The 12,755-nt window shown below is 42.9% G+C and overlaps 1 protein-coding gene across 2 annotated transcripts in view; it reads right to left on the bottom strand.

Moving 5' to 3' along the window:
- Positions 1–12,755, bottom strand: part of TPH1 (tryptophan hydroxylase 1) — a 391,357-nt gene that overhangs the window by 176,262 nt on the left and 202,340 nt on the right. For both annotated transcript variants that reach the window (XM_086956069.1, XM_086956070.1), the window contains one exon: positions 12,059–12,242. In XM_086956069.1, coding sequence (XP_086812195.1) covers positions 12,059–12,242 — 184 coding nt within the window. The remainder of the gene's footprint in view (positions 1–12,058; positions 12,243–12,755) is intronic.

Below are 12,755 nucleotides of genomic sequence, written 5' to 3'. Positions count from 1 at the left end.
CCAGTACAAGGATCTGGGCCTAAATCCATCGTTTTTTTGCACTCCACACCACCCTGGGTTAGACACTGGCTATATGCAAATCAGCTCTGACCCTGTGCCCCATGGGAACAGTCCAGTCCGAACTACCATTGGTTGAACAGCTTAATTTCCCAGTCCTTCAAAAATCATGAGTCCGCAGCCTTACGTGTTTCGTGAACATCACTTTTTCAGAGGCTTGCGCGGTCAAAAGGAGCATTACGTGCCACACCTGCCTTTATTTCCATATGGTACGCCGTTAGATCAGCTGTTCTGGATGAACAGAACATAAGGGCTTGTGGGAGATGTAGTTCTTATTTCTTTGCCGTAGATGGATGCTCCTTTAAATAAATGCAGAATTTACAGCTCCACATGAGCCCCGGGAAATGAAAGGAGGGTGAGTCCCAGTCATGTGGAGCTCTTTCGGGGAATGCGGACCTTGGATCAAGAATGACTTTCATTTCCTGGGGCACATGTAGAGCTGTAAATTCAGCATTTATTTAAAGGAGAATCCATCTGCGGCAAAGAAATAAGTACTACATCTCCCACAAACCACAGCATGAACAAATACAGCAGTGAAATGCTGGGCAGACGCGTTTCAGGCCTTCGTCTTTCATCAGTGCCTGTTTCACTTCCGCGTTGTCATCTCTCGTGGGGGCCAGAATAAATACATGGCAGTCCACTCCGATAGGAGTTTGATGTTACGCCCATTCTACCTGGTTGGAAAAGGCGCAGGTGCCAATTGCTTTTCACTCAGAGTTTTGCAAGAGCCGCTGCGGGACCTAAATACAGTGATTAGGTTCCCGCACACCAAGTCGTGTCCCAACAGAGCTGGCCATGGACACAAAACTCGCAGGACAGTCTACTCGGGAGGCATTGATGGTAAGTTTCTTTTAGAAACACCTTGCCACAGTCAATGCTGGTACCTCTCTCCCCATTGGCAATGACAATCACAGTAGATGTTTTATATTGCTGGGGGGGCTTCGCACTCTATTTTCAATACTTCACGACACTTTACAGGCAGGCGCGAAGCTCCAGATCGAAAGGGCGTGCCGGTGCTCGGGGCTTGTAACTCGAGTAAACATCCACACCAATCCCAGTTCTACAAGAACAGAGGGGTCCGACACTTACTCGGTGAGAAAAAAGAAGCTTTAATGGACCAGTTCCATCAGCGCACAGCATGAACAAATACAGCAGTGAAACGCTGGGCAGACACGTTTCAGGCATTTGCCTTTCATCAGTTGTTTCATATATATATAAATTATTACCAGACATTCCTCCTTTTAGTAGTAACCCAGATCAATGTAAAGTAGAGCAATGACATTACATTGAACTGTTTTGTATCACAGTGGGTCGTAAAATTCCTGCAACATCAATAGAAAAAAAATGGCGTAAACTTGACTTCCACTATAGATAGAAGCCCAATGTAAACCACTGGCTTCAAACCACTCTTGTCAAATTATCCTGTTGAAACAATCCATGTCTGCCATTGCTTGTGCCATTGTTGGTGCCAAATTGAACTTCTAAAATGCCCTGTTAGTGGCACATCAAAAAAAAAGGAATGGCTTCTTGGGCAAAGTCCAACTCCTGATTCTTCAAGCTGACAAGTAGGACCCATATTATATATGGGGTGCACATCCCTGTTTGTCCCAGAGCACGCCTTTGTAAAGGTGCGCCTGGTGCAAACCATGATAGTGAGCACTACAACTAGGCAGCTGTAAACTTGCACTGTCTTGAGGGTAGTGCATAAAGTGAACTATGGATACGCTGATTTCAAGTCTCTCTGTGCAGGTGGCAACCCACATGCACTTTGAAGAGGAGTTAGAGATGCCCCTGCAGGAGGGGGTGAAAGGAGGGACTGTATCTGCCTGCAGGGGAATGCCGGCGGGGGTCCATGGGACCCCCATTCCCCCCAATAGAGGGCTGCTCTCAGGGAGTGCACTGACCGTGCACCAATATTTTGTGACCCACACTGTGCCTGTCTCTGAAATACAATAGGGATACAAAAGTGATGGATGGAATGTTTGAATTAATCTCAGCCACTGGTAATCACTCAGGCCCTGTCCCACTCCATTGTTATTCTGCACACAATGCCACCTCAGTTTGGACCCAGCTATATGCAAATCAGTCTTTACCCTGCTCCAATAGTACCAGCCCAGCCAGAACTACCAAGCCAGATCCTCCCTGAACCGGAACACAAGCAGCCCAGGATTGATTTTGCTCTAGTTATGGGCTAATCAGCTGGGCAGAGGTTGGTTTCAGTGACACCATTTGCACAAAACCCACAACTGGGATTTTTACACATTTTTTATGGGTCAAGAAACGTTAAACGTTTTCCTATATTTTACCCTACGGAGATTTCCGCACCATGGCGGACACTTCCACCCACATGTGAAGAGTTGCATGTGCTAACTCTACACATGTAAATCCTGTTGTTTTTTTCTCCACATTTTATATAGCGCGAACTAGACCTGAAGGCATTGGAGCGCATTACATGAGCACCGTATTTACATTACACATTCAGGCATGCGGACATTAAGTGATTTGCCCTGAATCTTGTAGGAGGCTCCGCCAAGGGGTGGAGACATGCGGGTCTGTAGCTAGGAGTAATTTTACACTAGAAAAAGGTGACTAGCAAAAAAACTAGGTGCAGGAGTAGATTTACATATAAGTAAATCTACCCACATAACTTTATCTTTGTAAATAGGGCCCAATGTGTTAATTTTACGTATTGCAACTAGATAGCCTTTGGGCATAGAGGAGACTTATTTGGAGCAACAGAAACAGTATACCTGATAGCCCATATAGAAAATGTATGATACGAACATTTAAGAATGAAATGGCAAGCCTTGTAGATGACCAGTAGTCATATTCATTTATAAATAGAGACATATATGTTCATTAAATGTATTATTGAACATCATCACCTGCCAGAAAGGAACAAAAGAAAGTTCATGTGCAGTGAGTGATCATACGCTGCAAAAGTACAGTACAGTATAAGTAAAAAAGGCTCCAAACTTAGTGAAGAGCACAGAATATGGAAAAGACTCTAATAAGCATATAGAATGTATTTCATCTTTTGGGGCAGATTCATAAAGGTAGCTTACACTTTTAAGTATCTTACACTTCTAAGTTTACAATGTTTTGACTACTCACAAAATCCAGTATAAATATACTCTCTAAGTATAACACGTGTCTCGACCAGATTGAAGAACCTGGTGGCTATACACTTTAGAATAATGTACATTTTTTCACAATTCACAAAATCCGTGTATAAGTTACACGTTGGGAGTAAATGTACTCTCAGAATTTGTGGATAGACAAAAAGTTGTAAACTTAGTCAGAAGTGTAAATTACTCAAAGTTCAAAATGTACTTTATTCGGTTAAAAGCAAATAACCATAAAAGCAGCAGATAGAAAAGAAATACATTTACAGTGTTGAATTGTACGGTTGTTTGCAAAGGAGAAGCAATCATAATTCATGTAGTTTCATAATATATACAATGTTAAAATTCATCTGAGCAAAATTGATTTCCGATATTTAAAAACTTGTTTAAAAAACTCAGCTAATGAAGCAACAGTAAAAACATTGTCCATTTTTTGCAGTTCTAAAAACGCTGGGCGACATCTATACAAATTCATTTCTTTTAGGATAGGGACAATAAGTTTCCTACGTAGCAGGGTATAAAATTTACAAAAAAATAAAACACGTATATTGGATTGCGCAGATAATTCATCGCAAGGGCATACAGGCAGCTCATTTGACCAAGAATTCATTTCAGGGAAAGTGAATAATCTAAAAACAATATCAAATTTAAAACGTGTTAAGAGGAATCTATCGAAATTAGGCATATGTAGAGTTAAGTATGGCTGTAATTTATCTCCTGTTAGAGTTAACTGATGCGAGGAGACAGTCTTTTTAGTATTTTCATCAAGTAGTCTTTTTTCACTCAGATGCTCCATACATAACTTTTTCAGTGTTTTTCTGGAAATATGTGCCATAGTAGATGGATCTTCATAGTATTGTGGGCAATCAATTTCCATCAGAAATATTCTGATGTAGTTTAGCCATTCAAGTCCATTTACTTTTCCAAGTTTCAGCATATCCTGTAATATGGCACGGTTTAATACACATTCATTTACAGTCCAGACCCTGTGCCACAAAAGAATGGGCTGTATTCTAATAATGTCTGTGATATACGGCACCCCCAGCTCAGCATGACAAATAAAAGTCGCTGTACTTTCTGGTATTGAGAGGATGTGCCGTAAGAATTTATTTTCAACCATTTGAAGTGATTTTATATTAGAATAGCCCCAGAGCCCTGCTCCATACAATGCCACCGATACACACGTTGCGTTATAAATGGTTAAAATTTCCCTGATCGTTTTTTCCCTAGTTTTCTTATAAAACTTTTTAGTGCCATTATTGTCTTGGAGAATAGGAGCATTCTTGCCTTCACCGCATTTGACCAAGTGCCTGTCTCGTGAAACAAAATACCAAGATACGGGAAGGTGGATGTTCTTTCTAAAGGGGCGTTGTTTATATACATCGTTTTCATTTGCTTTCTGACGCGTGTGCCACAATTCATAGCAAAGGTCTTACTACAATTTATTTTTAAGTCCAAGCTGAGCATAAACTGGTTAAAAGATGTTATCAGTTTTTGCAGGGCCATGGGGGTACGAGCCATTAAAACTGCGTCATCTGCATACAGCAGTGGAGGGATAAATCTTTTTCTGATCTTAGGCATATCCCCACACTCTTGCAGCAGACAACTTTCAAGGCCATTTATATAAATGAGGAATAGAAAGGGGGCCAAGACGCACCCCTGGCGTACACTGCTCCCTATCCCAAAGGGCCTACTGCATTCCCCCCCTTTTCCATAACGTACGATGGCAGTGGCTCCTGAATATAGCTCCCTTAAAAATTGAATTATAGATTTTTCTACACCCAGCCTTGACATCAGCCGCCTGATTCATCAACGGGCCGTTTTGCGAGCCCCTAATAGCGAATCATAGCGATTCGCTATTAAGGACTCGCAAAACGGCATTCATGTAGGAATCGCATAATAAAATGCGATTCCTACTGATTCCTTATTTGCGATTAGCAAATTGCTAATCGCAAATAAGGAATAACTCGCCATTCATTCCTATGGGCCAAAAGGCCCATAGGAATGAATGGGGAGTATTCCTTATTTGCGATTAGCAATTAGCTAATCGCAAATAAGATTGCGATTTGAAGGGTGCCAGGGGTGTCCACAGGACACCCTGTAGCACCCCTCAAATGAAATGTAACACAGGTGTTGCACACACACATGTCCAAAGGACATGTGTGTGTGTAACATGCAACTCAGAAAAATGCATTTAAATGCATTTTTCTGAGTTTTCGCAATTTACCGCGAGGTTTGACCTCGTGGTAAATTGCGTCCAAAAATAGCGAATTCGCAATTTTATATTGGGTCATGAATATCATTTAAGGAATCTCAAATTGAGATTCCTTAAATGTGATCGCAATTTGAAAAATCGCAATTTTTTGCGATTTCTCAATTTGCGAGTACATGACCCAATGATGAATTTCTAATGCAATTTTTGCGGGCGCAAACGGCCGAATTCTGCGATTCGCACCGTTTGCGCCCGCAAAAATGCTTCATGAATCTGGCTGCAGGTCCCATAATTTAGAGTGAGACACACAATCGAAAGCCGATGTAAGATCAACAAATATAAAATACAAACGCTCCCTTTTTATCGTAATGTATTTCTGTTGGATCAAAAATAGATTTAAACCCTGCTCCGTTGTTCCTATGCCCTTTTGAAATCCAAATTGTAGGTCGCTTATTACCCCAAACTCCTCTGCCCAGTTTTGTAATTTGGCTAAAATAACTCTACCAAGGATCTTTATTGATGAATCAAGAAGGGATATTGGCCTATAGCAGGCACAGTTTTGTCTGTCTCCCTTCTTGTAGATAGGTACAATGATTGATGTGAACCAAGATGGACTCGGTCCCTTTGCTAGCGCTGCATTAAAAAGTTGAACAAGCATCGGGCCCCAGATTTCGCTGTTCACCTTAAACAAATCTGCCGGGATCCCATCTTGACCGGCCGCCTTACTGCCTTTTGTGGCATCCAAACTTGTTAAAACCTCGGGTAAAGTTACAATCAATTTATGGACCTTGTCTCCTGACACATCTAGTGAGTTTGAACCTGTATCTTGTACCTCATCTATAGACATATAAAGGGTGTAAAAATGTGCAACCCAGTCCTCCTCGTTGATCGCAATTTCCATGCGAGCTTTGGTGTTTTCATAGGGCAGTGATGCATTTACCACCCTCCAGAAGGCTGATGTTTCTGTAGTTTGTGAGGCTGCACATAATTCTTCCCAAGCCACCCTTTTAATCGCATTCTTCCTGTCTTTTAGTGCCTGGTTGTAACTTTTCCTTAGGTTTCTTATCTGGGCAGTATCTCGGGGCACCTTATTTATTGCATGTTTGAGTTCTGTTAGGGCCTTAGTACAGGTCCTCTCAAACCATCTTATGCTATTCTTGGGCCCCTTCTTTGACGCTAATTTCAGGTTCTCTTTGATGGTGGAGGCAATAATATTAAAGTGCTCTATTATGCTTTCACTATCAGAGTCTTCACCCAGGCAGATTTTAAAACTATCGGCACAAGTATTTACTAACTTTTTAAAGAATTCTTTCGGTACCACCTTGCTCCACTTTAGGGTATACCCATTTTGCCTCCCCAGTGCCACATCTGGGGCGACCTGCGCTGGGGTATTATCATTCCGTTGTGCTACAAATAGGTTCTCAATCTCAAGTATTTGAGGTAGGTGGTCACTTACTGGTGTGACCAAAACTTTATAACTACCTATTTTCTGCCCATAACCATTTGAGCAGAGGGTAAAGTCAATGGTAGTCGATGCTCCCCTCCCAATAAAGGTTGGTACAAAAGGTGTCGGTTGCTGAGTCATTTCATTCACAAAACCCAAATTGTAATTAAACAATAGTTCATTCAATAAGTCCCCAGTTTGAGTATGTTTAAAATGTGAGAGGTTAATGTCCTGCTCTAACATTAGACCGCAAATGCCTTTTTGGCCTTTTGTACATAATGGACAATTGAAATCACCCCCCCATAAAATCATTACTTCCTTCTCCTTGCTGTCTAATTCACATTGTAAATCGTTGGCTAACAGTTTCAAAATATCCCGAGGCATATTACCTGGGATATTATTGTAGAAATTTATAATTACAAGACACAGACCAACTTTAGTATCTATCACTAATTTATGGTAAAAATCACATTTAGGATAAAAACATACCTTCTCGTACCTTAAACTATTCGAGATGTACGTAATTAAGCCACCCCTAGATCTCCCATATGTGCCACCTACTGCAGGAGTGCAAAATGTTTTGTAACCATTAACATGTGTGGGGTCTATGGCCCAGGTTTCTTGAAAGGCCATGATGCCTAAGCCATTTGTAACGGTATCCCATAAATGGGTTGGTAATTTTTGATTTCAAACCTGCCACATTCCAGAACATCAATGTACATGTATCTTTATTTATATCCATGCCACCATTATCTAGTTCCCTTTCCTGATTTACAAATTTGTTATTTCTAGTAGCATTGATGACTATGTCGGTTTGCTCTCCATTGGTCCTGGTGTCTAATCCATTATACCTTTTATTCTCCCTCCACGAAGTAATAGTCACATTTGTGTTTTCATTTAGAGTCATTTGTAGCCTTCTTTCCCTTTCCTTCCTTGTACTCGTGTCAAGGGGTAGTTGATTTCCACAGCAATCCAGTAATGTGGTCGGAGTAGATAGGGATGGAAAGGACTGTTGGGACCCATTTTTTCTGGATGTCAATCCACTGCCTCCAATTCGCGAAACCGATTGAAACAGGGGATGTTAAAAGGAACATAATGTGGGCGCATCCATTCAGTGTGTCTATATCGATCACCATAATGTGATCTCCCTGCCCTTCGCTGTATTGTAGTCCAGCCATCATTTAACCCTTCTCCCCAAGTATTTTGATTTGGCTCCCCAAACATTTCATGGCCCCACCCTCCCCGAGGATAATTTGTACCCCTCATCCAGCTCCATCTGTTGTCCGTAGACTGAACTGGCATGTAGAAAAAAGAAAGTGGTCTTGCCACAATTGAGACCCCATTATTTCTCTTTTCAGCCAGGCAGATATGTTCCACTGTTCTAGGAACCTCAAAGGTTACCACCACACAGTCTCCTTGGATTCTCTTTTTGGTTTTTCCCACCCAAGGGACCCTCTGTACCATTATGATGTTACTGGTTATGGATGGTGGAAGGGGGTGGTTAGAATTTAACCAGTGAAGTACTTTATTTTTAAGTGTCCAAAAAGATTCCGTAGCCTGAGCAGCCAGTTCAGGGACCCCAGTTAAGATAAATACATATGGGCATGCATCTGGTGGTAAATTGATCCCTCTACGTTTTTCAGTCCTATCTTGTGATGGTTTATCAGGACTGTGGGTAGGGCCATTTAAGATTACTGATTTATTTGCATTTGCCTCGATGGATTGAGTAGATTTAACCGGGTTTGTACTTGTCACCAGAGGGCTAGGGTTTAACACTGGTGTTTGGGGCTGATTTTTTAGCTTCAGCTAAGGACTTATTTGTTGTTAGTGGTTTAGTTACGGGCAGAGTTAGATGGGTTGTTTTTTTAGTCTGGGTTGGACGTAAGGCTTCTATATTCTTATGTAGGGCATTTAATTGTGTTTCTATTGCCAGAAGCTTATTTTCTAGAGGAGACATGAGAGTTTTTAGTGTCGATATAAGCAGATCTTCCCTATCTATACTGGTGATTGTGTTATTAGATGTGATGCTGTTATTAAAAATATCAGCCAAAGTGTCGTCTAAGATTGAATCATCAATAGTCAAAGGCATTGTCCTAGGGCCGACCTCTTCTTTCCTGTGTCCACTTTGGATGCTCCCCTCAGTTGTTGTTTCATATTATCGGCTCCCGATTTATGTACAGTTGCCGCTTTTACCTTTTTAGAGGTGGTAGTGTTATTTTTAGTATGCCTAATCTTTGGGATTGCTCCCTCCCTTCTCCCTTGCAACTCACTATTACTACTTTCCGCCTGGGAGTCTATTTGTGTAGTAATGAGAATGTTCCCCGATGGTGCCAAAGGCTGAGAGTCGCAGAGAGTAGAGTCCTGGAGTGCCGGCTGAGTAGACATGTTATTATGAACCTCTACGAGTGTCTGCAGAGGGGTGATATTGCTTGCTACATTTTCTGGGCTACGGGCCCTCAGCTATATCGCCCATAGATGACCTCTTTGCAAAAGCTAGATCCTGGGATACCCTTCTCTCCATAAGCACAATTCCCTGATCTATTAATGTATTGGTACGAACTATAAAGTCAACAAGGGTTCCTGCCAACTTTGTCCCCCCAGCAGTCTTACTTCTAGTTTCACGAGCCATTACTCATGAACTACAAGCACTGTTTTATTGTCAGCCTCAAGTGTTCGTAATATAAGGAGTGCAATAAATTGTACAATGGAGATTTATGCTCACATGACCAAGGCGATCCTGCGAAGAATTGGGCAGAGTTTATGGCCCAGCCCAGCCTCCTCTGGCCTCTGACGGCCACAGACGGCCCGCCCTTTGCCCGGGCTTCACCCGGCTCGTCCCGCGAAGCGGGGCGCTGGTCTGCTTTTGTGCGCCTCCTGGTGCTGGCGTGGTGTCAGCAGAGTGTGCCGTCGCTGAGGCAGCCGGGAATTATAGTCCCGGGGCGGCGGCGCGGTTTGGCAGCGTTTGGGTGACTCCTGGCGGTGGCGGTGTCCTCTCTGGTAAGTGTTAGCCCTTAGATGACTCCTGGCGGTGGCGGCGCCTTTTCAGGTAAGTGGTAGCATTTTTAGGATGTTTCCCTCACTTCGCCGGGCGCTGGTCTGCTTTTGTACGCCTCCTGGCACTGGCGCGGTGTCAGCAGAGCGCGCCGCCGCTGAGGCAGCCGGGAATTGTAGTCCCGGGGTGGCGGCACAGTTTGGCAGCGTTTGGGTGACTCCTGGCGGTGGCGGCGTCCTCTCCGGTAAGTGTTAGCCCTTAGATGACTCCTGGCGTTGGCGCCGTCTTATCAGGTAAGTGGTAGCTTTTTTAGGATGTTTCCCCCACTTTCCCGGGCGCTGGTCTGCTTTTGTTCGCCTCCTGGTGCTGGCGCGGTGTCAGCAGAGCGCGCCGCCGCTGACGCAGCCGGGAATTGTAGTCCCAGGGCGGCGGCACGGTTTGGCAGCATTTAGGTGACTCCTGGCGGTGGCGGCGTCCTCTCCAGTAAGTGTTAGCCCTTAGATGACTCCTGGCGGTGGCGGCATCTTATCAGGTAAGTGGGAGCGTTTTTAGGATGTTTTTAGGATGTAAATTACTCAAACGTGTAAAGGCTCTAGGCCCTTCAATTTGAGGGAGACATGTGAGTTACACTTTTGGAGTGAATATATACTTGGATTTGTTAATACCATAAAGTAGTAAACTTACTCCAAAGTGTAAGTTACCTTTGTGAATCAGGCCCTAAGTCTTGATAGCTGAAATTGCAGTGGCATTTGGGCCCCTTACTTATTGTGAGGTCATCATCAGGTCCGATGAATTTACGTCCAGGCACAATATTCTATGGCTGTTGTGCAATGTTATATCAAAACTGGTATTAATCTAAAAAGGTGATGGCAAACATCCCATGTACCCCAGACATAGGGCATAGGTGGACACAAGGATGTCTGCTATGACGCATATTGGGTATCTGCAAAATTACCTTCAAAATAAAAGTTTTTATATAATAAAGATTGTATTTTCTACGTGCTCTGGGGGATGTATGACGTTACAACGCATACTTTTACCATGCATACCTTTACAACGCGGTTTTTACAACGCATGCCTTTACAACGCATAGCGCTTTGGGGTGCTGGATAGTGAAAAGTTTAATTTACTATTCCAACTCCAGTCCCCGTGGACACTAGGGAAGGTGTTGGATAGTAAATTAAACTTATTCCCTATCCTAGAGCGCCCCCCAGCGCAATGCGTTGTAATGGTTTGCGTTGTAATGACTGCGTTGTAATGGTAGTGAGTGGTAAAAGTTTCGTTGTAAAGGTTGTATACTGCTCTGGGGGACCTGTTGAAATTCTTTTGAATGGATGCTCTGCTTTGTAGTAAAGCTCAGATCTCGACTTCCTTTCTGTTCTCCTTGAAGTGAGGCAGGTGTTCTGTGGTGAAGGAATCAGTCCTTCATTGGGAAGACAGGCTCTTGCACCCCAGATCTTTAGTTGGCATTTCTGTATCAGGAAAATTCTATTAAAACAACAGAGATTCAGAGAATCTCTTCAGAAAACACCACAATGCCAGTCTTGGCAAGATAGAAATTTACACAATAACTTGAACCCTGGCCTTCCCCTGGTCTCCCTATAATGAACTGTAATACATGTTACTTTTCTGAGATGATGCGTATGGATTTCCTTGGAAAAAGATTTTGGAAATATGCTGTAGTTGATTACCAGAGCATGGGTGATGTTGAAGTGAGCACAGCCAGCAGTTATCAAGAATCCTCCGTGATGATTGTGGTATGGGAGTTCAACTACAACACATTTAGAAATTAATTCTGATCGGTATTATGAGCCAGGCACAAACTGCACACACCGAAGCTTTTTGCCAGACGGTTTTCGCCAAGTCCGACAAATGCTAGACCCTGCACATCTGGTATTTACCACATGCTTAATAAACACCTGGGAGGCACTCCACATTAAGGGTCATATCATAAGTGGGGTCTTAGTCTCTCGTCAGCTTCAAACATCTACACTGGCAGGCAGATTCCCACAGCTGATCATTCTGAAACAGTTCACAGTAAGTGCGTTTATATGACTAGGTAAAAAGAAGAAGCATGCATTGACTCCAGCCCTTAATGCGTAGGAAGAAACTTTAGGCATGCGCATCTCATACAGCTATCAATCTATGCTAATACTGCGTAGCGTTAGGACAGAGCACGGCTTCCCGAGCCCTCCAGTCGGACAATGGTCCTTCTCTACAGCACTTACCATCCTCTTGCATGCTGAAGTGTTCTGATGGGTTCATCGGTACAACATTGACGTGGGACGTAAGCAGCTGCAAGATCTCGTTCAGTTGCTCTCCGTTACTCTCACAGTCCACAAAGATCTCAAACTCTGAGTTTCGCCTCTTAGATTTTCGTGCCTCAACGTGGATCAGATTCTCATGCTTTTCCTGTTAAGAAAAGATGTATGTTCAAGTCTAAGTAGCGTTTTGTCCTGGATGGACCAGGAGAAGGAATGAGGTCAAGTTTACAATAGATACAGAGAGTAGAAGAAAGCATTCTGCAGCTTCAAGAGGGCTTTCTACAAAGCAGTATTGCACACTCTTGACAAATAGATCGGATTCTGGATCCTTAGTTAGAGCCCCTTTATTCTGTACAAAATGTTTCATATTAAACAGCTTGCTTATATTTCCATCACCATCATTTTTAACTCCCAGATCATGTATTCATAAATATATATCTGTCAAAATACAGTTTAAATAAAGCTTTATGCATATTGAATTTCTGCCCTAGCATGTTTTACTCCTGTTAACAGTTGACTATTGATGATTCTTCTATGTAGTTTGAAAATTGTAAGCTATCACACTTAGATTCAAAAGGGGCAGACAGATTTTAGATATTCCAGTTTCTTCAACATAATCAAAGCAGCCCATGCTTGCCCTTCAGCAACAGCACAAACCACC

Source organism: Lissotriton vulgaris, chromosome 2_1 (assembly GCF_964263255.1).
Source record: "Lissotriton vulgaris chromosome 2_1, aLisVul1.2, whole genome shotgun sequence".
NCBI classification, from domain to species: domain Eukaryota; kingdom Metazoa; phylum Chordata; class Amphibia; order Caudata; family Salamandridae; genus Lissotriton; species Lissotriton vulgaris.
The sequence above is the reverse complement of the archived record's forward strand: the minus strand, read 5'-3'. Positions and strand labels throughout refer to the sequence as shown.